The 27775-nt window shown below is 40.1% G+C and overlaps 1 protein-coding gene across 1 annotated transcript; it reads right to left on the bottom strand.

The window, feature by feature from the left end:
* Positions 1 to 397: 397 nt before the first annotated feature.
* TERF1 (telomeric repeat binding factor 1) lies at positions 398 to 26144 on the bottom strand. Its single transcript, XM_055706151.1, has 10 exons — positions 25929 to 26144; positions 22416 to 22511; positions 20192 to 20322; positions 19493 to 19579; positions 18053 to 18202; positions 13961 to 14067; positions 12846 to 12911; positions 12720 to 12763; positions 11568 to 11632; positions 398 to 1806 (listed from the first exon to the last, which is right to left on the bottom strand). The coding sequence occupies exons 1-10, from the start codon at positions 26107 to 26109 to the stop codon at positions 1648 to 1650; spliced, it is 1086 nt and encodes a 361-aa protein (XP_055562126.1). The 5' UTR covers positions 26110 to 26144; the 3' UTR covers positions 398 to 1647.
* Between the last annotated feature and the right edge of the window lie 1631 nt (positions 26145 to 27775).

Raw genomic sequence — 27775 nt, forward strand, 5'->3', positions numbered from 1 at the left:
CCTGCTAGGACTTTTTGAATTGTTGGCTTACAGCTGCTCTAGCATTTCTTGCTGAAGGACAAAGCCTGTATCTTATCAAAACCCTGAAATTCACAATGTTTGCTAAAAAGAAATTATGCCTTAAGGTTGAGAAAATTTACTGTTAAGGCATGCAGCATCTCTGTAGAACCTAGCAGCTGCAAGAAGAAACCGTAGTATCTGGCGACAAGAGTGAGGAAGGTGATCTGGCTGACGTTTTGTCCACAATAAGAGTGTGAAACAAACCTTTCTAACGGTGCTTTACCTTTTTATCTTAATGGAAGCAGGCCTCCAAAACAGAAAGCAGAGAGATTATCTTAATACTTCCTGAACATTTCAGCCTTCAAGAATATATCTCTTCCTGTGTAGCCAAGAAAAATATCTGAAAGGTTTATTTTATTATGACTAGTTTGGACAGATGCTTTTCCATGTTAAGGTTCTTGTGAAATAAAAACCTCATTCAAGGACAAAAGTACAGAAAACATCTGAATTGAAGAGATTTCACTTCTAAAAGAATGCTGTGATATGTGAGTTCAAGTCACTAGATTCACACCAGTACGACAGTGCAAAGTATGTGTTTTCTGAGGTTGTGGAACTCTTCCCCACACAGTGTGAATCAAGACAGACAGCACAGTACCATCAGCATCTGTTACAGTCTCTCACGAGCAGGGTATCTGCAGTGACCAACTGACACCTTGATAGTTACTCTCATCACAGTGTGTCTTTGCTTGCTATTAGTTTGGACAAAGACAGTGGAGACCATAGATGAAACATCTCATGAGCTGTGCTATCAGTGTCAGTATAAACTCATAAGCCCCACTTTGGCCATTCGTTTTTGAGCCTTCCCTTTTCTGCTGGTCTAGAAGAAGCCACTTCTCAAGACAAGTTAGAAGACACAAGATAATAAAGAACTATTAAGAGCTAGTGCCATACTCTTACTTTCCATGTGTTTTCTATCTCTTCTGCAAGACAAAAAGTGCTATTTATGCCAACATACATGAGTTCAAAATAACCTTCCACCTAGAACTTAAGCTTCTTTACAAAAAAAAGCAGCACCTTTACTACTTAGAAATATAAAATTACATAGAGTATCACATTTTTAATTGCAAAAAAATAATCAGTTTGCAAAATTAGCAGTACCAACGCATACATACTTTTTGGTATAAATTACTGACAGAGATGACAAGTCTGACCAAAATTTCAAAGTGAAGCAAATCAGATTAGAATGAGTTATATGGCAGGAAGCAAAATGATAAAAAGCTCAATCTGACTAGCAATACAACCCTTTAAAAACACAGAACACTTGAGTCTGTATTAGCAACATATTGCCAGTCATTTAATATGCCTATGTACATAACTGGCTTTTCTGAAATCACTCCAAATATTTTCAACATTTCAGAAATTAGGTCATCTATTGCATGTAGATAAAAGGCCAGGCTTTACATTTAAGTCATCATTACTTAAGCAAGTGAGCTTACATAAGCATTTTATGCCTATTACTATTCTGTTTCATGTTTTAGGACAGCAACACTGCTGGACACTCTGAAACTAAAATGTTACTTTTCTGAAAAGGTAGACTAAGTCCTTAAGTAGGGAAAGGTCAAGAAGAGTTGATTCCTGTAGTCCAAGTTACCCCTGCTCAATCTTGCACAGCGTTCTCCACCGGTCTTTTAACATGACACTCGTTCGGTTCTTGAAATTACCATGGACCAAAATTTTAGCCCAGTTACCCACTCCAAACTCCTTTACTCCTGACTTTAGTTCCCAGTCTTCTTCGGAAGTCCATCGCTAGGGGAAGAACAGAGAAAAATACCAGATATATGACCAGAGAAAAGTATTAATGTTAGAGCTAAGCTTATAGCAAATATAAAAGCAAGTTTTTATACAGCTATCCAGTTATTAGAGCACAGATGTCTGAGGGTCAGTAGGGTCATTTTGATTTCTTTTGAGCACCATAACTTGACACTAAATACAACAACAAAGGTTACCAAGTCAAGTGTTACAACACAGTAGCAGACATCATCTGGAAGGAGAACCAGGAGAACCAGGAGGAAAAGCAAAGAAAAAAGACATAGGGCAAAGTTTTGCTTCGTTCAAAACATGCTTTCCAAAATTGTACTTTATTAGCTAATTGACCCAAGACAAACCTTGACTAGTATGCATCACAAACAAGAAAGCATTTTGTAATGCGTTAACCTAGGGACCGAGAATCAAAATACTATTTACCACCGACAAAGGCATGTCAGTATTCTTAAAAAAAACAAATCGCAATACTTAAAATGCTGATGGAAGCAAAAGGATATATATTGCATTTGAAAGTGACATCAGCCATAACCTCAGGTAACAGTTGCATATTTGGTTTTGGCCATTTGTTGAGCCCACTTCTCAAGTCTTACTGTCATGACTTACAAGCTTTTTAACCTTTTAGGGGATGACATTTCTCTCATAAAAGGAGACCAAATTATTAGCAATTATACATCTGTAAGCAGTCCCTTTCAATGAAGTTCCCCAGTGTACCAGCTATTCCTTAGTTGTATCTTGATACAAATACCTCAAAACGAACCATTTTAAGACTGCACACAGAGTGAAAGAAAACTGAATTTTAAAAAACCCTAATACTTAATTTAAAAAATCTTACCTTTACAGTAAAGTGTGAGGCAGAAGTATCAACTTTTATTGTAGCTTATAGAAATATGCATATATATAGCAAGAGTCTAAAGATACTATGCATGCTATCATGCCTATTTTTAACCACTGCATTTTTAATATAGGTGCATTACATAAAGCCATTTTTTCACCCTGGAATAGCAATTGGCAACTTTGGTATGAAATTATTTTAAACGAACTTATTCTGCTAGAATCTGATCTTCCACACATGTCTTCAAATCCTTGCTTGCTTAATACACAACTAATCATACCGATATATGATCAGGTTACCTCCTTAGGCAAATTGAACTGCATATCATCTATACAAAGACACAACAGGATCCCCCAGTTGAAACAATTGTGTAGGAAAACGGTTTCTAAAAAGTAAGTATCAAGTTCTATTCCAAACTGGGTTTTGATAGCATGTTCTTTCAAAATTTATTCCACACAATCTGAAATGTAAAGACTTAACTTACAGAAAAAATGTATACTTTAAAATGTTAGTGAGATTGAAATGTACAGAGAATTGTATTGTGCAGCTCCTCCATTTAATTTATCTGTGTTCTTTATCTGCTTCTTGCACTGGAGATGTCCTGCTGCTCTTGATCGTCTCCTGGACCATTAGTAAGTTATGAAAGGAGATAAATGGTCAGTTTTCACTGGTGTCATGCTGGCACTTCTATGGGTATACAGCAGATTCCATATTAAAAATCATTAGTTACCAGACTTTTACAAAATCTGCATATGTTTATGTGATGTCATGAGCAAATGACTGCTGAAAATCCAACCCAGAAGCTTTCTTATCTCTGCATTTAACCATTGACTGTGCTTTACTTATTTTGGAGTTGCTCTGAAACAGCAAAAAAAATTGGCGTTCTTGTTCATAATAGCACTATGAAATTTACATAGGCAAGTGATCAAAAGCACTGCAATTACTTACTCATATTCACTGTGTGTGAACAAAACACGTTCATAGGCCTTTGCCAGCCTCACTAGTTAAGAAGCATTTGCAGCTAATGGTCTTGCTGGTCAGAACGATTTAACTGTCAAAGAAGTGAACTATTTGTAAAAGGATGTACGGTTTGGAGCTTCCTTGTCTGACAAATGTCATTCACTGTTGTTATATGCTGGTTATCTGACACAGTTTTGGTGAAAAACGGGTTGTAAGTTATAAGAACTTCATAGCTGCCCCAGCTGGCCAGAGTTCACATAGAATCCTAGAATCATTTAGGTAGGAAAAGACCTTTAAGATCATTGAGTACAGCCACTAACCCAGCACTGCCAAGTCCACCACTAAACCATGTCCCTAAGTGCCACATCTTCACATCTTTTAAATACCTCCAGGGATGGTGACTCAACCACTTCCCTGGGCAGCCTGTTCCAGTGCTTGACAACCCTTTTGGTGAAGAACTTTTTCCCCAATACCCACTCTAAACCTCCCCCGGTACAACTTCAGGCCGTTTCCTCTTGCCCTATATTAGTTGTTACTTGGGAGAAGAGACCAACACCACTTTGTACAGTCACCTTGCAGGTAGTTGTAAAGAGCGAAAAGGTCTCCCCTCGACCTTCTTTTCTCCAGCTTAAACACCCCCAGTTCCCTCAGCTGCTCCTCATAAGCCTTGTGCTCCAGCCCTTCCACCAGCTTCGCTGCCCGTCTCTGGACACGCTCCAGCCCCTCAATGTCCCTCCTGCAGTGAGGGGCCCAAACCTGAACACGGCATTCGAGGGGCGGCCTCACCAGTGCCCAGTGCAGGGGGACGGTCACTGCCCTGGTCCTGCTGGCCACACGGTTTCTGACACAAGCCAGGGGGCTGTTGGCCTTCCTGGCCACCTGGGCACACTGCTGGCTCACGTTCAGCTGGCTGTCGACCAGCACCCCCAGGTCCTTTTCCTCTGGGCAGCTTCCCAGCCGCTCTGCCCCAGCCTGTAGCGCTGCGTGGGGTTGGTGTGACCCAAGTGCAGGACCCGGCACTGAGCCTTGTTGAACCTCACACACTCGGCCTCGGCCCATCAGTCCAGCCTGTCCAGACCCTCTGCAGAGCCTCCTGCCCTCAAGCAGATCAACACTCCCACCCAGCTTGGTGTCACCTGCAAACTCGTTGAGAGTGCACTCAATCCCCCCATCCAGATCATTGATAAAAATATTAAACAGGACTGGCCCCCGACACTGGGCCCTGGGAACACCACCTGTGACTGGTCACCAGCTGGATGTAACTCCAGTCACCACCACTCTCTGGGCTTGGCCATCCAGCCAGCTTTCTTACCCAGCGTAGAGTACACCCATCCAAGCCATGAGCAGCCAGTTTCTCCAGGAGAATGTTGTGGGGAATGGTGTCAAAGGCTTTAATAAAGTCTAGGTAGACAAAGTCCACAGCCTTATGCAATAAGCAGGTCACCTTGTCATAGAAGGAGATCAGGTGAGTCAATTAGAGCCTGCCTTTCATAAACCCATGCTGGCTGGGCCCGATCATCTGGTTGTTCTCTACATGCTGTATGATGGAACTCACAATGATCTGCTCCATAATCTTCCCCAGCACCAAGGTCAGGCTGACAGACCTGTAGTTCCTTGGACGCTCCTTCCAGCCCTTCTTGTAGATGGGCATCACACTGGCTAACCTCCAGTCAACTGGGACCTCCCCAGCGAGCCAGCTCTGTTGCTAAATGATGGGAAGTGGCTTGATGAGGACTTCCACCAGCTGCATCCCATCCAGCCCCATAGACTTGTGTCTAAGCAGTGTAGCAGGTCACTGACCATTTCCCCCTGGATTACTGGGGCTCCATTCTTCTCCTTGTCCCTGTCTTCCAGCTCAGGGGCTGAGTACCCTGAGAACAAGTGGTCTTACTACAAAAGACTGGGGCAAAGAAGCATTAAGTGCCTCAGCCTTTTCCTCATCCTTTGTCACTGTGTTTACCCCACATCCAATAAAGGATGGAGATTCTCCTTAGCCCTCCTTCTGTTGCTAATTTATTTATAGAAATTTTTTTTATTGGCAATGGCCAAATTAAGTTCTAGTTGGGCTCCAGCCCTCCTAATCTTCTCCCTGCATAACCTCATGACATCCTGGTAGGCCTCCCGAGTTGCCTGCCCCTTCTTCCAAAGACCATAAACTGTCCTTTTTTTCCTGAGTTCCAGCCAAAGCTCTCTGTTCAGCCAGGCTGGTCTTCTACACAGGCTCACAGGCATCAGGAAATGCCATCCCTCTACTGCTCCCTGTCCTCTCCTATAGCCATAGCAATGAACCGCTCCTGCTCTGACCTGATCTAAATTGCAATTCAGGTTATTTCTGTGACAGCATCTGGTGCTGTGAATGGGATTCACATGGTCCGCTTCACCTTGGAGGCCCACAGGCTGCTCCCTGCCACTGCTTAGAAAGGACCTTTTGAAATCCCTGCTGGGGCTTCAGCCAAGGGTCATCTGTAGGCTGCTCTGGTGTGCACGGATGGCTGCATCCCAGCTTTTAACATAGGTCAGTCCAGCACCTCTCTGCTGCTAAAAGACAGAAAGGTAATTACAATTCTGGTCTGGTCAATATAAGTCTGGTAAAGGTACTTCTGGTATCTGGTAATATTGAAGAGAGGTTGGTCAGAAAAGTCTGGGTGGGTTTCAACTATTAACATGGTACGAACAAGCTGGGTTCAGGACACAGCTGAAATCACACGCAGCCACCCTCACGGGGATTGGCATTAACACAGCTGCAAAGGCAAGGGTCAGAGGTTTGGTTCTGGATTGTCAGTTATCCCTTCCCATTCTCTGTGTCCAGTTCCAGTACAAGCTTCCTCAGGACCTGCTGTTAACAGTCCTGACCGGCAGAGTGGGATCAGGATGGAGAATGTGACCAGAAGGAGCCCTTATGTGTTTTGTAGCTTTTCCTTTGAGTCTCTAGTTATCATCAGGTTGGAGGGTCAGCCTGGCAGAAGCGACAGTAAGCTGACACCCAGGCGGCATGGGTTCCTTCATCTCCTTGAATGAGTGAAAATTTCATCTTTTGCCTGAAAGGGAGAGATCTTGCAAGCGTAGACTGGAGTACAAGTGGAACACAGAGTGCCCATGGGACAAACACATGAACATTCATGTTTGGTGCACCCAGCTGAACCAGTCAGCAAGTAAAGGACCCAAGAAGCAAGTGTGAGGGCTGAGATGGGGGCACGGTACTGGGCACCAAAAGAGCTGTGCCCATACTTGCACATCTGGAAACATTCATGAGCCTGTGAACCTAGAGAGGCACATGTGTACATTCACTAGCAAACTTACACCTCTACCAGACAGCAAAGAGGAGATTTGGCTGCCTGTGTTTATGTCTTACATGGGTACCACATGTGGGTGCTGTTGAGGGCAGCGGCCAGTGTGACTGGCTACGTCAGGGTCCTCCGTCTCTGGGATTTGTGCTCAGCTGCACTACTGGGTGAGCCTGCAAACAGTAAAGCAGCAGCCACATCCACCAGCCTGAGCAGGGACCTGCCGTGCTGGGCTGGGCTCCAGCAGCCAGACAGGGGGTGCTGGGCTGGGGCTGCTGGAGGAGATGGTCACTTCTAACATCCCTTAACAGTCTTGTAGCCAGCAGGATCTGGTTGAGTTGTGAGTATTCCCAAGATTAAATGTATATAATCCTCATGTTTTGTGGAACCAATCCTTTGCTAACATGCCTATAATGATAAATTTGCAACCAGACTTATAGAACCTTATGGAGGCTTCCAAAGGGGAACTGTGCTGATAAATCCTCAGCTTACTTTTTTTTTCCAGTCTAGTTGTTCCAATTAATAATGTTTATAAATATTAGAAAATCAATAGGAGGTATAAATGGCTGAAGCTGAAGGCATAGTGATCCAAATTTGTAGTATGTGGGATGAAAAGAGAGGTTTACCAGAATATGTACAACACCTCCTGTAAGCAACAGATCACCTCCAACTATCAAATGGATAAACGGTGTTGGCTATAAAGCAGAAGGGAACCTCAGAGAATCAGGCTACGGCTGACCTTTACAACTGGAACTTTCAAAGTTGTAAAGAACTGGGTAGAAAGGGAAATTCAGTTGCAAAGGAATAGCCCCAACTTACAGAAATTTAAGCTTGATAAAGCCAACTAGTAGAACTGAGTGGTAAAGAGGAAATCCATGAATTACAGGGGAATAAACATGACTTAACTGCAAATAAGGTACCCAGTGGAAATATGAATCTCATGGCTGCTGTCATTAGACAAATGCGTATCACCCTGCTTGTGCACAAGGCAGGGGCTGAGCAGGACAACCCAGTCAGTCAGTGGCACAAGAGATCCATGTGCCCAAGAACGCTCAGACAAATCCCGCATCCATGGAGGTAAGAAAAAGAAATTACTTTCTCCTTTCCTAATGACGCGGAACCCTTCTGGGGAATCTTTAAAAAGATTCTGCTCTTAAAAGCAACAACAATTCAGGCACTGGGGATAGGCCAGGTAACAATTTTGAGTGCCATTCTGCATGGTTCTCCCCCTTCCCTTGAACTTAAGCTGCTAAAAGTGGCAGCAGCACTCAGAGGTGAAAGACAGGGGGTGTCTCTAGGGAAGAAGGAGCTTAGATACCAGAATATAATTTTGATCAGGCTTAATGTTTATTATGCAACAAGCAAAAATGTGGCATCTACACAAAGTGGAAGCTGAGGTATGGGAAGATCAAACTTTACGTCTGAAAGCTGGGCTTAATCCAGCTTAATGGAACTATCAGTACCTCTTCAAGAAACTACAGTCACTGATAAGCCTCACTAGGCAGCAAAAGAACTATGAGTGGTAGTAGTTCAGCTGTGTTTCTAAACATAAACTTAAAGGGTAGACTACTCTAGAGTACTTTTATCAAAAATACTTCCGTTTCCAATATTTCCTGTTCCACAGATAGTTTGCAACACTAGCAGTGAATTTTTTTTCAACTAATATTACAAGGCCAGAGACTCCATTGGAACCATCTAGTTAATCTCATTTCAGAGCATGCCAGAAAAATTTCTTGAATAAAGATTTTATTTAAGTAACAGTTATGTTTGACCTACAGCAACAGATAATTCAAATACTTCCAAGACAGACAATCCCAACCCTTGTTACTTGTAATGATTAGTTACATTTCCTGTTAAAATGATTTTTTTTTTGCTTGTTTTGCTTTTGAAGTGCTTATACTGAGCTTTTCAAAAGATAAGATTTCTTCAGTTTAACATATAAGTGAGGAGCCTGCCTCACAGGTAAGCCACAGACTCATTTTCCTTGCACTGAGGAACTGTATAGAGCAGTAACTTGCTCCCTGCTCCTGACAAACTGTCTGTGCCCACTGGGATGACTATAGCAATGCATTGCTACAAGCTACCAAGACTGGTTAAGATATTGGACATAATGCAGAACTATGCTTGAGCTAACATACTAAAAAAACCATAATAAAAAAACCACCTAGTCTGAGCAATGTGACATTTGGCTAGCTCAGAGCACTGGCAGAGAAAGCTTGAGTTTGCCAGACAGACTACGTAGACATACCCTCACATATCTAAAGATCTTGTTATCCCTTAGAGTCAGTTCTGCTCTAGTAATCTGTTTTCTTTGGTTGTACATTCTGGGACTTTACTCTGACTTCTTTTTCCTCCAAGTTTAAATACATTGAAATTTTTTTCCATACATGTCTGACTAAATTCTGAAAACCCAGATTTTCAGTGTCTTTAATTTAGGCAAACTGTCAGTCAGATTTTAGACAACCCACAGGGCTTGCCATACACATAAAAGATACAAAAGTTGAGTACAAACAGTTCTCTAAATTGTGACACTTGCATTCTCTAATTTAGGGATGAGAAAATAAAGTACACGTCCTTTCAATAGCACTGCAGATTGTTGTATGCAGCTAACTGAAAACACAGCAATGAAAGGCTGAAAACAGGCACTGAACCATTGCAATGAAATGCCATTTACAAAACAAGAGCAAACAATGCCAACATTGAAAAAGGGACTACACAGAAAATTAAGTTCTAGAAGTCAACAGCTCTGACATTCACTGCATTCTTTCATGCATGCAGACAATTTTATAACCCAGATTTTTAAGCAGAGGAGCAGATTTATTGTTTAAAAGGCCAATTATCATTGCTTTCTATACAGTATTTGAGAGGTCTCACTGGCAGGGTGTATGGCCTAACTATCACACAGACAGCAAACGCCTACTTTTCTAAGTGTTTTGAGAAACATAGCTCTGAATCTTAATTTCTTTCAAGACTTTATAAAATTTTCAATGAGTTCTTCATTATACTATCAGAATATTTTCCTACAAATTTAGACTTTACATTTCAATTATAGTTAAACTGTAACAACAGATTTAAACACATGACATTATTTTTTCCAGCAAGATGTGTGCACATGCCCTAGGCCTAGATACAGTGCTTGCAAGCTGACCTCATAACACACTACCTCAACATAAAAATAGGTGAATATAAAGCTGTCATTATCTCTGTCAGTTATGGTTCAATAGGTTTAAATCCTGATGTTGAAAACAAGATTGGTGGAAGTGTGCACGCTTACCAGCAACTGGCTGACAAGGTACCACCTATCCAAGTACAAGCTGGAATAAAGTAATTCATTATGTTTTTGAAGGCAACAAGCAAAGCCAATAAGTGTTGGGTGGGGTTTTTTTTGCTTTGTTTTAGTGTTTTTGTGGGGTTTTTTGTTTGTTTTGGTGGTTTTTTGGTTTTTTTGTGGGTTTTTTGTGGGTTTTTTTTGGGGACACTGGTTGTATTTGCAGCTTTTAAGGAGGTTCTCAGTGATTTAACTATTGCTGAGATTTGTGAGAAAGTGAAAAAACTGCTTATATGTAGGAGGGGGCTTAACCTGCTTAACCTCCAAGGACAGATGAGCTCTCATTAGGACCTCAATCAATTTGAGGACAGCATGTAACTGAAGATTTAATCAGTGCTTCAACTTCAGTAAAAATGCCTGAAGAATTAGGAATAAGTACAACCCTCCTCAATGTCAGTCTGAAAAAACATAAGCAGGTTTGTCCTTCCCTGTTATATGAAAAATGACATGTTAAAATGAACAGCAGAAAAATGAAACTGCTCACACCAAAAACCTGTTGTAACTTGCACTGTTATCTAAACAGAAAGATTCCATATTGCTTCCCAAGACATACTCTCAACAGGAATTCAACAATTGGAAGACACTTATTTAACAGTAATTTCATTCAGAAGTGTTTATCATTTTATCATAACTGAAGAAAATTGGCTGTGCTCAAAAAAAGTTTCTAACAGTTCACCCCAACACCAAATCAGCTTCAGATTTCCTTCTATTAAGGCATATCCTTCTATACTTCCCCCAAATACAGAATTCTAGTGTTAGTGAACAGAGTACAATTATTTTAAAGTAATTCAATGGAATAGGCTTACCCATTAAGAGAATGCAAAGGACTATTTGAAATGTAGCATTACAAAAAGACCTTAATTTGTTTATAAAAACCAGAGTAGTTTCCCAAGTAAATATCCGTTTTTACCTCATACAAGCAAAGTATTGAATTATAAAATTACTAAATCTTTAACCTTCCAAGTGGGAAAACAAAGTCTTTGATGTTTGCTCAAAACTCACAACCAGATGACATCCTGAATTCTTTAATCCAGAGCGGAAAGATTTTTTTTTCTTCTTTCCACGTTTTGAAGAGTCAGACTAAGCTTTAGTAACTGTATTTCAACAAATTGAAGTCTCATAAGCATTAGCAACAATATTTGAGACTGCACAAAAAATCCTCTTCTTTAAAGACAGGAATTGAAACTTAACACAGTTTCAGAAGCTGTAGCACAGCCTGGGTAATGTGGAGAATCTTAAACCCAAGCATTTTGAGGACAGTCCAATGAAGTTGGGGAAAAAAATTGTATAGAGTGCAGCTTAATTTTATCACCATTTAGATTAAAGAATGGGTACAAACCTGTCGTCTTCGCCCATAAGTCAAAGCATCTCCACGTTTTTCCAGATTTTGCGAGTTGTTTAGGCCTAGAAGAGAATAGTTACACACCCAGAGATATGAGGACTCAACATTAAGGCAGCAGTTTTGCATTCTACCGTTTAGACACAAGAACGTACACTATTTTGATATGCTTTGACATAACGGGAAAATTTTAGTATCTGTTTATATAAGAATATGCTTTTATATATGCACACACATGAATCTCACCTTAGCCCAAGGACTCAAAGATCAGTCTGTTCAAAAAAGTCACTATATTTTCTATGCAATAGATCTCACAGAAGAATTATATTTCAAATATATTTCAGGTAAAAATCAGTACATAATAATGAAACATTGCTATTTCACACTGGTAAAAACATTTATACAATATATACTGCTCTTATTTACATAGCGAGAATGGAAGCTAACTAGCAATCAGAGCTATGATACTTTATATCCAGGTTCCATCACTTCCACAGAACATGTCAGGTTCTAACTGTGGCACGTATTCAAGGCACCTTAAGAATTTGTCTTGCCAAGTACAACACAACCACATGCAGAAGCTATAATGTCATCTCTGCAGTAAAAGGGTGTTAATGGTTTTCAGAACCTACTTATAAGGATTATATAATCCATGTTGTAAATTCTTAAAAACTAATACCAGGAAGATGGACAAACATCCTAACTTCGTGCATTTTAAACTACAATTTGTTTTTCCAGTCAGCCAACCTCTTTAATTCCTTCCCTCCAAAGTTATTTAGGTCATAAATCAGAAAAAAACAAGTTTCAGTATTCCTCTACCAGCTTTCTTTTGCACAAAATACCGTAAATCCCAGTAAAGCAAACAAGTAAACAAACCCCCAAACAAACCAGAAAATAGTGAATTATTTTGCAAAATGAGTTGCCAGAGAACTTTAATCCACCACATATCTTCCTAAATGTGGCAACCACCAAATCTGGTTTCTGCATGAATACACACGCAACTAGGAGGGTTTTCACCACAATCACGTTTCTATTAATCCAATCACACTAGATAGCAGATATCAAATCAAAGATCAATTATTGCAGGGGGTGTGGGATAGAGAAGTGTTTGACATGACTGTTTTGGAAGTGTAAAAATAAGCTAATACTCACTTCGAAGAACACGGTTTGCACTGCATTTCCATTGTGAACGAGGCCTGCAAAGAACACAGTACTGAAGTAAATATATACAGAACTTCCTTAAATGTCTATGACCAAAAGCAACAACAACATTTTTACCTTATTTTGGTGGGTTTTAGATCTCCAGGTGATGGATTTGTAATACTCTCCTCCTCTTTCATTGATCTTAAAAAAAACAAAAAGGCAAAAAAATTCCTGGGCAGCAACTTGCCATTTATGTGATTCAGCCATATTTAAATGAAAGGAAATCCCAAGATTTCCCTACAGAAATAGTGGCATACAAACACTAACTGCTTCAATGCATTATCCCTCTTAACCTTGCTTCCCTATACCTGTAGGAGACATACACAACACATTACACACTTAAGTTGACATGAGGTATTTTACACATCTACTTTTTTCATACCATCTTCACAATCTAGGAGTATTTCCACAGGAGTTTTAATCAAGTCTTTCATCATATCTCTCAGATGTAATTGTGTCAGGGGCTGTCCTAAAAAGCAATAATCTTATCACTTGTCTTCCTGTCTACATCAGTCAATTTGCCTTAACTAAACAATGCCAAGTATTCAATGTCTAAAACTGCAGGAATACAAACTCTATTCCAACTAAAGACTGCAACTTACTCTCCATGAAAAAAAAGTGGTGATAAACCTAGAATATCAGTATTTTTGAAAAAAGTCAAGGGAGGAGGGAAGAAACTGGGCTTCAAGCTCCCCCAGCAATTTTTAGAAAAGTTGAAATTCTTTGGAGGGTTTGCATTGTCAGAATCATGAAGCAACCCAACTAAGAGAATCTTGTGTTTAGCTGTAAAGAAAACTAATAGATTAAATTTTCCTTATTGTCTTTCTTCTCTAGGCAACCTATAGCCTGAAATTAGGAAGGCAGCACTAAAAGAACCTCAATCAAGCACGAAGAAAAAAAAGCAATTTCTATGTCTTTATTGTTATACAAAACTGACAGCTTTCAGTTTAAACTGAAAGATGTATGTCTTCAACAAGAACTTAAACTTAATGCCAAGCTATTTGACATAACTGCCACAAGTAACAAGCACAGAAAAGCCAAAACTTAAAAAAACAGAATGTACTTGTAGTTAATTTTCTATTAGACAGCATTCTGGAACTTAACGTCCTTCCTTCTATCTACTCTTAGCTCTACAAGTTTCAAGTTACTACCCAAGCATGTCCCTCAGCAGTTTAATACTTAATGCAAACCTTTGTTTTGTTTCCAAATTCCTTCTGTCGTTTTCATTGACATTCACAGTTTTGTTTTCCAGTGCTGGTGCTCCCAGTCCTTCAGACTCTACCTGTTTTGTGGCTGCCTGTGAGAAATGGAATTGATACTTTAAAGTAAAAGCCAGCCAGTAGTTCACATTAAGATTAATATGTGTACTCTCTACTAGGACTAACAACAGTGCTTACTTCACAGACCCTTCAGAGGTATTACCATTAAAATAAGTAGTTTAAAAACAACTCTAGTGTGTTATGTTGAACTCCATCAAGATCTTTATCAGCTAATTAACTCAAGAGAAATATTAGTCATAGCCATAAGCAATATTTGTATGGACACACAAGCACAATTCATACTTGCATAATAACTGAACATATAGGTGTGGGAAACAGTGCAGAGATTAACCAAGACTGCAAATACTATCAAAGTACTCCAAAGTCTGTTTTTTATAATGAGATTAGAAACTGGAAACTGACAGGCCTCATAAGTTTATCTAGTTCTGTAGTGCATGGCAGGATCAAGCATACCTGTAACACTTCCAAAGGACACACCTAATCTGACTTTAGGTTTGTAACGTAACTTCTCTCGTATTAGCAAGAAAATTTTATAACATCCTGCCTAAACTTTTAGCAACAAACTAAGATTATTTCTCCTCCACTCCCAAGAGGAGGAATAGTTATTTATTCTTTACTGAATGTCCAGAAGATCTTAAGATTTGTACTTTTCCCTAGATTCCTCCCGCTTACTTGCCATAATAAATAAGACCTTCAACCCTCCCACACCAGAAAGAAAAACAACCCCCCCAAAAAACACTTAGTCCACATGAGGTCATACTTGCCACTTCGCTATAAACTTTCTTCTCTAGCATCTTAACGGTATACTTACTGCCCAAACCATAAAAATCCCCACCTGGTTGTGCACTATCATAACATATCATTGGCATAAGAGGCAACCATCTTCCATCCAACACTGTCTATACATCCTGAGAAGTGACCTGTTTTGCAACACTCAAATATCAAATTTATTCTAAATTGACAGATTCACTACAGGCCCAATATTAATTCTCTCTCTGCTTGGGCAGTTGCTCCCACTTCTCACCTATTTCTTTCAGGGCTTGCTTTTGCTTCCTGTCAGTTTTCTGTCATCCACCCAAGTTTCAGTCTTTTTGAAATCTTAACCTGTCCTTCACAGTAGCTTGTGGAGTCTCTCAACATTTATCAGAGGCAGGTAACATAAAGGTATTCTCCATTTCACTCCTTCAATCATACTCGAAGGTATTCTGGTCACAGAATATTCCCAGTCACAGACTAAAATGTTTCACTGTCAGAAATTTCATAGCTAACAAAGCCACATCTTTCCTCTGTAATTTTTCAGAATAACAGCTCGTTTACAGTGGTTGATGGTAGCAAAACACGTGAAAATAAGGACATGTTTTCATACAGACAAAAGTGTAGAAAGGATTTAGTTAAAGGTTTAAATCTACTATATTGTATTTTAAAAGTTAACAGTAACTTTCAAGTTGTACTTGTCCTTAAAGATTATAAATTTTATTTCTTTTAAAAAATAATTAAGAAAAATTAAAGTATTCAGATTAATGCTTTCTTGGTATAGGTCCTTTTTCCTTGTAATGCATTATCTGCAGACTGTTTTTCGGGCAGCTAACCTGTAAGAGTTTCTCGAAGCACAAGAGCTTCAACAGCTGTATGAGCTACAACCCTGTAGATTCCACACTTGACAATAACCTAGAAAAAGCAACTTACAGAACAGTCTAGCAACATAGACCACCTTATGGTGGGTGAAAAGCAAGACATGAGCCAGCGATGTGCATTCACAGCCCAGAAGACCAATTGTATTGCGGGCTGCATCAAAAGAAGTTTAGCCAGGTCAAGGGAGGTGATGCTGCCCCTCTAGTCTGCTCTTGTGAGACGCCACCTGGAGTACCGCATCCAGCTCTAGGGCCCTCAGCACAGCAAAGCCACAGACCTGTTGGAAGAGGGCCAGAAGAGGGCCATAAAAACTGTCAAAAGAATGGAATACCTCTCCTTGGAAGAAAAGCTTGAGAGAGGGGAGCTTGTTCAGCCAGCAGAAGGTGGCAGGGAGACATTACTGCAGCCTTTTAGTACCTAAAGGGGGCCCATAAGAAAAACAGGCCAAACTTTTTAGCGGAGCCTGTTGCAACAGAGACAAGGGGTAACTGTTTCAAAACTAAAGAAGGGTAGATTCAGACTAGATACAAGCAGGAAATTTTTTATGATGAGGGTGGTGATACACTGGAACAGGTTACCCAGAGAAGTAGTAGATGCCCCATCCTCAGAAACCTTCGAGGTCAGGATGGACAGGGTTCTGAGCAACCTGATCTAGTTGATGCCCTTGCTCATTGCAAGGAGGTTGAACTCTATGACCTTTAAAAGGTCCCTTCTAACACAAATTATTCTTCTGGTGCTGTATGTAGAAGTATAACCATAGAAAGAGAAGAGATTAACAGTTAAAGCTAGAGTGATTTTCTGTAGAGAATACAGGATACACTGCTAGGAAACAGTTATGTGCATTACACAGCAGAAGTGGGAACTCTTCATAGAATTGTCTCCTCCATGTCCCAGAGTGAATCAGTCCAAGTAAAGATTTCAGAAGTAAGATTTGCAGCATTGGTACAGACAGTAGCACAGATGTACAGGCAGTGCAGGTGCAACACAGAGGGCCCAAGTATACTAGTATGGAGTTCTGGGCCTTCAGCACCTCCATCTCCTCTTCCATTCAAAGAAGTAGCTTTGAAAAATAAACTTGAAAACCGACAGCCAAGTGAAACCATTAAAAGGTATTGCTTGTATTATACCTTGAATGCATTTAATCAGTTCTCTAGTCTCTTTGGTAAGAAAATGAAAGCTCCCGAGGAACTTCAGGTTTGTTTATTTAAAATTTGCTTCTTATTACATTTAGATGTCTGTGCTTTTGTAATACAGTAATTCAATATTCTTTTATAGGAAGTAAACATAAGAGAAATTCTTTACAATCCTCCTGAAGATGTACTGCAGGAGGAATGTTGTTCCTGCCAATTTTAAATCACTTCTGAGCAAGACTGTAAGGATCTTTTATATTTACAGGAAAACATCAATAATAGTTTTCCATCTCCTAAGTTCTGACATTCCTAAAGATTTTAGCCAGATTAATAGGTCTTGATCTTTTAGTTTTAGTATGAGAAGTGTCATAATTCAACCCCAACAAGCAATTAAGTACCACACATTCCCCAGGGGGATGGGGAGGAGAATGGGAAAAAGGTAAAACCTGTGGGTTGAGATAAAAACAGTTTAATATAAAGTAAAATATAAAAAAATATAATAGTAATGAAAAAGAGAGGAATAAAACCCAAGAAAACCAAGTGATGCACAGTAGAATTGCCCACCACCCACTGACCAATGTCCAGCCAGTCCCCAAGCAGCAACTGGTTGCCCCGGCCATCTCCCCCCAGTTTATATACTGAGCATGACATTCTGTGGCATGGAATATCCCTTTGGCTAGTTTGGATCAGCTGTCCTGGCTGTGTTCCCTGCTGGCTTCTTGTGCACCTCCTCACTGGCAGAGCATGGGAACTTGATTTAGTGCAAGCACTACTTAGCAACAACTAAAACATCAGTATGTTATCGTCATTATTCTCATACTAAACCCAAAACACAGCTACTGAGAAAATTAACTCTACCCCAGCTAAAACCAGGACAGAAGTCACAAAGCCTTGAACAAGAAAAGCATTAAATATATAGTTACATGAACGTGTCTCACATCAGAATCACTTTTCTTAAACATATAATAATGCAGACCTTAAGTTATGCTTTTTTCTTAACTATTTTTCTAATCAAAACAGTTGGGAAAAAACATTTACAACAGATATTTTAGAGTAGTCTTACTCCTACTAACTTTGTCCTAAACAAGTATTCAGTTATTTTTAATTAATAAGACAATCCAAAGGAAGATTAAGCTTCCTTTTAATTTAACACAATTAACTGAATATTGCCTAAACAACTCCACTGAAAGTATAAATCTAACCTCATCATGTACCTGTTTTGAAAACAGTTTTGACATACCTGTATTAAGAAGTTAGTTCCTTTTTCTTTCATGAAAAGTTCAATGTAATCCTTCATTCTACTTATCAAACGACTGTAACTGAAGGTTTGGAGAAGGGGAACATATGGATCCTTGCTTCTAATTACAGTTGCCAACTTCACCCTTAAAGGCTATGGAAAGCACAGCTTTACACAATGCAAAAACATACCCTGCTAAACAGGACAACACAGAAAGCTAAACATGATTATTATAGTGTTTCCTCAATATGCCTGCATAACTTCATGCTACAGTTAGAAAGCATTCTGGAGTTCACTAGGCATATTATCAGGAGTTTATACGCTCAGTAAACTGTTAAGTGTAACTCTCCAGAGATCTTTATTTTCATTCCCTTGATGAATAACATTGAAAGCAGGGTTGTCAAGGGATGAAGAACACCTAGAAAAGGCTACTCATTACTGGATTCTCTTTTTGCATTTGCTGCCTCAGAAAGACTGCCGCTGAAAGGGGTTTACAGTGTTCAGAAAAAGGACTATTTAGTACAGTAGCACTAAGGACAACTGATACTGCTAATTGCAACTTTACATTTTGTCTACCAGCCACTCTGTATCTTAGAAATGAATATACCCAAGAATTAAATAAGACTAACTTGTACACAGAAGTTATGAATTTAAATACTATTACCATAGCCTACACTTTCCAAACATCTGAATCCTCTGAAGTTATAAATGTGCTACTGTTTACATAGGACATGTGTCCTAATATACCAGAGGAAGACAGAGCCAGCATTTTTGCCTTTTTTTTCTTTTTGCCTGCAGTCATTCTTTTGCTCTTTTCTCCAGCCCAGCAAATTCAGATGTTAAAGAGACATGCTCTTAAACCTGCATCTTTCTGAATGATGCAATCAACACCAAACCAGAAGGTGGGCTGACCCACCTATGTTATATTTTCCAGAGAGAGACATAATAATATACACTATACTACAGATGCTACTGAACTTTCCTTCCCTGTGACGCTTCAGTATATGGAACACTAATCACAGGCAACAAAAACCACTGCAATGGTTCAGAAAAAGTCAGCAGAAACTAGTAGGGACTTAAGATGTCTCTACCAGCATGTTTGTACTGTACTTACTCTGAAAAAACAATAGCAAATTCCCAGATTCTGTACTGACTTCTCACTCTTCACATGAAGCAGGAAAGGGGATGAAGTTTGGACTGATGCTGGCCACAGTGAAGAACAACCGCTGCTAGAAGCATTTTACTCCTCCAAATCACCTATTATTTCTATCAATACCCTAGCCACAAATTTCTTTTTGTATTTACCAATGCCACAGGTGTCTACATGACTGCATAGGCTGTAATTAGGACAAAACTATGCAGGTAGCAACTGCTAGCTTTGGAAACTCATTCCCTTCTTCTCTGAAAACAAGAGAGCTTAATGCAAGTTAAGCAAGTTACTACCTTATCTGATTCAGAGTCTGTAAATAGTCTTCCAAGAACTTCAGCAGCCTCCTTGAAATACCCATTTTCCATATAGACTGCTATAATCTACAAATACAATTACAAGATACACTGAAATACATTTCATCTGATACAGAAAAAAAAAGTCACACTTTTAGTTTTTTAAGACTTCCAAAATCCAGAGCATTATATATTTAACAGTTCTTAATTATCTAGTTAAAACAGTTTGTTCTGAAGTATATATTAAATCTCATGTAAGAAGGCCTAAAACCTCTCCAACAGGTATTTACATGGATCCTCACTGCTATCTACTAAGTATGGAACATGCTGTAAATACTACTTTCATCTTTCCCTGAAAGACTTTTCACAGTCCCAAATAGCTATCAACATGTTTTTACACATGTGTCTCTGAAATTAAGTTTTCTAATAAAAATAATTATTTAAGCAAAACAACCCCTATATTTTTTTCTTTTTTCGAGATTGGCAGATTCTGAAACAATTTTGAACTGGGACAAACAGGAACCAATTTGGATAGGAAAAGGTCCCCTCTACAGATCTGTTTACTCTGTACTTGCAAACACAACAAACTTAGAAAATTCAGTTCAACCTGCTAATAGCCCAGTCTTTTTGAAGAAGGAGCCCTGTTTTAGCAGAATGAATAGGCAGCATCCTGAAGCATTCTGATTAAGACACACAGACCTGAATTTGAATTAAGTGACGAATATTTTCATGAAGCTTTTCAAGTTTAATTTCTTCCTTTTCAAGTGAAGTCCAGAAAGACAGAGCAGATTCCAAAGGTGAAATTCTTTGATCATTTTCAAAATGGCATTCTTAGTGGGGAAAAAAAAAAGAATTAAAGGATAAGTGCAATATATTACATTATTTATACACAATAAAGCAATATATATTATACATAATTTCAATCCCTTTTTCATCTAATATTTTTAGTCTCTCTTCTCTCTTTAAGAGACCTGAAGTAACTGCCTTCTCTTCAGACTGGTTCTTCCTACTCTTGCTAACATTAGCATTGCATTTTTAAGGGAAGTTATGTGTCTACTAATTATTCTTTGCTTAAAATACCACTTGCAATAGTGCTAAGTTTAGCATCATGTATTTGGATTGGTATTAATAATACTTTTATATTAATCTGTCATCAGATATCAAAATATTTGGCATTGACACTTAAATTTGTAATATAACCACTACCCCAAGGTTTTTTTCCCCCCTTCAGTCTCTCTAAATTTCCTTGTCTTAACTTTGTTATATCCAAAATGGTTAAACTGAGAGGGAAAGTCAAACAGCTTAACACAGGAGCACCGCTGAAAAATCAGAAGCAATCTCCCATGTGATTGTATTGCTGTGCCAACACCAAGGTTTGCCCAAGCTCCCAGCAAGCTGGATCGGTGACCTGATCTGGCAGAAGTCTAGCCCAGCCTAATAACCATCCCCTCAATGTTCTAGAAACGGTTTGCCACTCTGGTCATTGCACATCCACACAAGTGAACACAGCAGCACAACAGTAGGAGCTGGCAGGTACATGACTATTTTTCTCCCCATGGCACTGCCACCTTAGCTCAAGATGTTCACCGAACTACAGCCTCAATTATTTCTTCATTTTATATGACATCGTAGTAGAATCTCTCTCAGTATCTTCTTATCCCTTAATACAGTAAGCATTTTTCAGATAGAACAAAATTTAAGGAATACTGAAAAAATAAAGAGCATTTGATAACTGCTACAGCAGAAGACAAACACTGAAAATTAAATAGTATTACAAACACATGAAAAATATACTTCTGTGTTTAATTACTATTTCAATCAAGTAATACGACACTTCACATTAAGTTTATTTTAATATTGTAAAAACAAAGTTTTTAATTCTTAAAGAGCTGGCATCTGAAAGCCTACTGTTTTAAGGCTCAGGACACATCAAATATTTTAATAATTGGAAAAGAATTAGGAAAGCTACCATACAATATATTAGCTTTCCACGTACATTGTGCAACTACATCTGACATAATACCTACTAAGCACATGTAATCTTCCTCACCATACAGGTCATTCTCTACACTGATTGATAAAAACACACTGAAGTCTTATTCCCTAGTTTTAATAATGTAGTTTCAACACATTGGAAAAGTTTCGTAATTTGTTTATGAAGAACTATTTTAAATATTACAATATCATTCTAAGATTGAACTAAATTAAGAGCAGCGTTATTACCCAATAAGCAATGTTTCATTTTTATAATAACAAGTCTTTGTGGCTAGTCTAGAATAGACTACTTCTTTTTTTCCCTTCCACACTAGCAAGACTACTTTTAAAGTCTTTAAACTCCAGTGAGTTTTATCAAGCAGTGAAAACTTGCAGCAAAAAATTTAAGTCTTTCAAAAACTTGAACGCTGACAAAATCAGCAAGTTGTTACTACAGCCAAACAGGAGACTTGGTAGTGAATAAGAATCCCAAGGACCTGCTGCCAGCTGAAAATCTTACAACATTCTGTAAACAACAAGGGCAGTCATCCTTTTCATCCACATGCTTATTCCTACTGTCTGTCCTACTTTAGTTACACATGCAGAAAGAAAATAAACACACATTCTGTGCTTTAAACTTGAAAATATTGCTAAAAGCTGGTCAGTCTTTTCCAGTATATTTCTTTTGTTGATGCTACTCTGACAAAAAAAAAAAAAAAGATCTATAAGAAGTGTATAGTCATTCAAACTCAAAGCAGATCAGTCTGTGAGGACAAAATAACACTGGTCCTGCATACAGCTCAGGCACATAAGAAAAAGACAGTCCAAAATGTAGAGTTCAGTCATTTTACTTATATATGTACAGTAAAAGCACACCTAACACACCTCTGTGCAATTTCATGCAAATCTGTTTAAACAAGTAGGAAAAAAAAAGATTCAGAGTACTTACCAAGGCTTTGTCCTTTTGCAATTCTTATCAAAAGCTGACAAAGATACACTGTTTTTTTCTGATGTGGAGGTATTTTGGAGAGGTCATTAATAAGAGCTGGAAAAGAAAAGTTAAGTCAGTCTTGCTCCAGCACTGCCACAGTGTGGCTAGAAATATACTAGACACTGTGTTATCAGACTTTAATAACCTGCTAAATTTCTTATTCATTAGGAAACTGATGAAGCACATTTAGTCAATATTCTTTCATGTTAGAAGAACTTAAATCATACTTAAGAATTTGACCAGAAAAACCTATCCCTCTTGCAGTTCACAACAGTATCCTAGAAGGCGTAAGACGCATCACAGGCTTTTCATCAAATCAGAAGACAACAGTATCTTACATACCTAAGTGTTTTGTTTTGCTCAGTAGTTTGCTAGGAAAGTCAAGGGTCTGCTCCAGAGAGCATTTCTGTGGAATGCCCACAAAAGACCAGCTACCTGCAGACTGGTAACAGTTGCTGCTTACTGCTACAGCAACTGACACTAAAAGCAGTAAAAGCTACAGGGGGAGCTTAGTCAGAAATGTAAATCTACAAGTGAAGTCTTCCTCATAAGGTTGGAATGTTGGAATAATTGTTACATATTTTAGAATGAGAGCTATCATGAGATTATTTCCATCATACTAGTTACTGTGAACTTCATATTTTAGTGTGCTGGGTATAGTAATTCATCTTCACAGCATAACAGAAACATATTCTGAAACGTGAAGAATCTGCCAAGTGACTTGCTTAAGTTGCAGACTGAACACCCTAGTTTAGGAAGTGTTTATGCACACATTTCTGTATCAGCCTAGCAAAAACCAGGATTCTACAGCATGGGACCCCCAAGTTTTGCAATGACACAACTTGGAAGTACTTTGCCTACTTCCTTATTAGTGTATGACCTTTTTCTATGAATATGAAATTACAAAGTAATTAAATAGCCCCAAATCATTATTTAAGCTAATTTCAAGCAGGATATTACCATTTGGCCTTGGAAGAATGTATTTACAACTGCTTCAGTGAGGACAGGTGACACAAGAGCTTTTAATTCCTATAGGAACTAAAAAAAGAACATTGCTTAGAACAGCAGCGAAGTGCTACTCATTATAATCAAATTTATGCATTTCCATGGCAGAGGAGAGTTCAATTTCAGAAAGAGTTTGGATGAGTTCAATGCTAGAAATAAGCACCATCATCATGCCCTGAAGAGGGAGCCAGTGCTCGGACATTTTGGAAGTAGGCATAATACTGTAGGCTGAAGGATTCCACAGAACTAGAAGGGGTCATCCTAGGCAAGTAGCTTGAGACATTTCAGCTTTCTCCATTCTTTTAAGGTGTACCTACATTAGTGCATTAATTCAGAGCAGGGACGCATTGCAGGGACTGTGCTTGGTTTGACAATAGAGCAGTCTTGAGGACACAAATTTAACTCCTTTGGACCTATTCCAAAGGAAAAGAAACCTGGAAGTGTTTACTGTGAAAACACCAGGTCCTTAAGCAGCAATTACTCACAAGTAACACAAACAGAAAGAAAGTAGCCTTAGCAATCTTTCCCTGACTGTTCTCCCTCGCCACCCCTAAGGTATTTTCTCTATTAATTTGTTAATAGTGCCCGCAATCATAAATTGCTTTCCTCCCTACGGTCACTTCAAAAGTAATTATCATTTCAGCCTTTCATTACAAATTCTACAATTCCAGTTCCTTGCATTGTAGATACTGACACAAGCTAGTTCAGGTATATAGACCATAATATCCTCTCAAGGCAGGATAAGGTAGACAAGAGATGCACCCGTCATTAAATCCTTAATCCCGGGTAACCTAGCTCTTTCTACTTGGCAGCATACTGAGCTATACAGAACTATTATTTATCTCCTAATAAAACAGCTCATCTTGTTTCCCTAACCTTTCTACCTTTCTGCACTGGCTTCAGTTTGAGTTGAACTTCTTGTTGACAGCCAATCATTCTTTTGGTAGGGTCTCACTGTGACATATGCAAGAATAATAGTTCTGTATTTCTAGGGAAAACACCTCACATCCACTTTCGTAATGCAGTCATGTCTCTGCTTAGCTTTTTCCATAGACTTTCACACTTTCGACTTTGTTATCTTACAGTACTGATACGCCAAACTCTTTCCTATGTTACTGAACACAGCAGGAACAAATTCCAAATTTGCTGTTAGCTCCCAGTGCCACATAACCTTGCATTCTGTACAGTTTAATTAATTGTTTCTACTAACAGGGTACTCAAAAGTCTTCCTATTCTTCTCAGGAGATATTCCAATCTGCTTCTGTGTCGACAGTGTCTCTGCTTCCCAGCCATGTGCTCATGAAATTTCAGTACAATTCTCCCACTGAGCCACAGTCCCAAGGCCAAACACCAAAAAGCACCATTAATAATTGAATCTAGCAGCTCCCCATTCAACATACTTTATTATGCTATCTTTAGATTTCTTACCTCTTACAGCTTCTCTTAGCAATCTCCTTACTAATCATTTGGCATGCCATTGTACTCCAATCTTTGCGGAAGTTTGAAGATGTCATACTATCACATTTGCTCGAATCAAGAACAACACACACACAAAATACCCAAAAGCCCTAACCTAGTATCTTCAGGAATATTATTTCTAACAGAGAAAACCACCATAAACCCTCATTACCTAAGGCCTAGCCATTTGCTATTAACTAATCTCACTCTTAAGTATTTCTCATTTTAAAAACATATTTTTCAATTCAAAAGCCAGACACCAGACTTCCTTCCACTTTGTCTGCTGGACTACAGTTCCTTGAAATACTTCTAGCCTTCTACTATAACCCTGAATATAAACTCTAGGAACCCAACGTATTTACCACATTTTCATCTCTTCACTATGTCCTCTTCAACTTTTCAGCAGCCTTGAATTCTCAGCATCTGAGGCCTCAGCTTCAGTATCTGCTGATGGCATACAGGCAAACAAGTCATACATTCAAGCTTCACAGAATCAAGAAGATTAACACCAATGCTTGTATTCCACCTAATAATCTAAAAGTCCTCACCCCAACTCCTCAGCAACCACTGTTTTCTTGGAACAGTTCAGTTTGCTTTCCTGGTCTAATTCAACCAAACGTGAAAAAACTCTTCAATACTGCGATTACCTTACAGTAGAAACAAGTAAACAAAGATTCAGACTACATTCCTTTGTTTTCAGCACATGCAGATGTTGCTGATACCATTAAATCGGCTCAACAACTACCCCGTATTCTAGGAATCTCCTGGAGTCCTCAAAAGCTAGCGACCGCCATCATTAGAAGGCTACACACGTATATAGAATGTGCTTACACGGAACGAGAACTAAGCACAGAAGCACCATTAGAGCTTTAGCAGGCCGTTTAGCGTCCTAAAGACAGCTGCCCCGCAGGCTTTCCAGGGACACGCTGCCTTCAGAGCGGCCGCAGCCGCCTGAGAGCCACAGGCGCCCGCTCCCTCGGAGCCCCAGCCACGGCTGCCGCCCCTCACCCTGCGCCACCCTCTTCCACCGCAGGAACTCGGCCTCGCGCCCTTTCCCGAAGTGCCGGCACAGGCAGCAGCAGGCGAACTCCAGCATCCAGTCCGCGACCACAGCTTCCACCTCGGCCGGCGGGACCGAGCAGCCGCCGCCGTCCGCCGCTGCCGGAGAGGCCCCGGCCGCCCCCGCCATCTTCAACTCTCGCGCCAACGGCTGCCGGGCCCCGCCCCGCCAACGGACCGCCTCGCGCTGCCCCAGCCCCGCCCCGCGCGGCGCGGCAGCCACTCAGCGCGGCCGCCGCCGCCTCCCGGCCCTGGCGTCATCTCCGGGCGGGCGGGGCCCTCCGGTCGCTCCTCGGTGGAAGGGGAGGGGCGGGGCGCGGGCCGGGGCCGAGGGTGACGCCGTGGGGCCGCGGGCGGCCGCCCGGGGAGTGTAGGCCTCCCCGCTGCCCCCTCGGCCTGTAGGACCCCCTGCAGGGCATGCCCTCTGCCTCCAGCTGACTAAACGGCGCGGCGCGGCGAGGCGAAGGCAGCTCGTGGCACCCTATCAGGAGCCTGGCATTCCCCTGCCAGGAATGTTCTGGAAGGTCTGGCTGGCTGCTGGTGGTTGGAGAGCTTTCCTCTGCTGTTGCTGCACCCTGAGAAACTTCGGTGTCGCTGTGCAAATACAGATGCTTTTCGGTGCCAGACGCAGAAAAGTTAAAGCAGCGTCTCGCTTGGAGCAGGTGGCCCTGAGACCTGCCAGGCCCCACAGTTTCTGGGAGAATAAAGTGCAAAACACTGGTGGTGGGGGTGTGTGTGGTGACAAGGGTTCATGTTAGTGTGTGTTCATGTGGGTTTTGGAGAGACAAGGTTGCTGGAGGAAGGAGGGGGGACGTTTGAGCCTGCAAACTCAAAAAGTGGAAGCCTTGACTTGGCAATGAAGCCCAGAATGGAGTGTGAAGAGGGGCTGAATTGGTTGGAGTGTGCAATGCATGTATCTGAGAAGGCAATCCTGTGTTTATGTTAAAATTTAAAGCCTAAGGAGGAAGATACAAGGAGGCAAACGCTGAAGGGCAGAACAGTATTTCTGTCTGAGAATTCATGGAGGGTGGGACATACTTGTGGTACATCTGGTGAAAGGCTTTGCTTTGAGCTTTACTCCTGGGATGAAGAGTGTGGTATCAGAGCAGAATGAATGAACTGCTAGGCCTTTGCTGCCTTTGACTCCTGTGGTCACGTTAAATGTACCTGCAGCAGTCTTGCTGTGGCATAGATAGAGATCAAAGAGAGAAGAAAATAGATAATTTAACTTAAAAAATCCTCTATTTGGACATCTTTATTAATAGAAAATGTGATTTAAATTTGTACTTTGAAAGAGACAATGTTCGGCAATGGTAAGCTTATGTTTCAGTAAGCTTTCAGATGTGTGTTTGCACGTGTATCTACAATAACAACTTCAAGGACGTGGATTCTTTAGACTGGGAAAACTTGCTGTTATTTGCCATATCGCTTGATAGTTTTTCTGGAGAATGGCAAGCTCAAAACTGTGACAAGCTTTATCAGGCTGCTGATAATCTCAGGAAACAAAATTCTCAAATTGTTTGACATGAACCAGACACAAAAAAAAGAGATCACTATGCATTAATCTCTAATTGAGCATGCATTTGGGGGGTTTTGTAGTAAGAACTGTGACAGGAAGTATGCCGAAGCTCAAAATTACCATGATCAAACAACAGCAGGAGCAAACCTGCAAACTGTTGGCTTTTTGGCAGCTATGTTCTTCTGGTCCTCTTCAGAGGACCTTCAGAGGAATCTGACTGCAGTAGTTCAAGTGGAGAGAAGATAATTTCTTGAAAATGTACTTTGGGAAGCCACAG

This window comes from Falco cherrug, chromosome 3 (genome assembly GCF_023634085.1).
Source record: "Falco cherrug isolate bFalChe1 chromosome 3, bFalChe1.pri, whole genome shotgun sequence".
NCBI classification, from domain to species: Eukaryota; Metazoa; Chordata; class Aves; order Falconiformes; family Falconidae; genus Falco; species Falco cherrug.

Excerpts from the sequence above, each read along its gene's own strand:
- TERF1 (XM_055706151.1), bottom strand. The coding sequence starts at position 26,109 with ATGGCGGGGGCGGCCGGGGCCTCTCCGGCAGCGGCGGACGGCGGCGGC. Across the intron at positions 12,764-12,845 it reads CTAAAACCCACCAAAATAAG|GCCTCGTTCACAATGGAAAT; the intron begins GTAAAAATGTTG and ends TGTTCTTTGCAG. Across the intron at positions 1,807-11,567 it reads CTTATGGGCGAAGACGACAG|CGATGGACTTCCGAAGAAGA; the intron begins GTTTGTACCCAT and ends TTCTTCCCCTAG.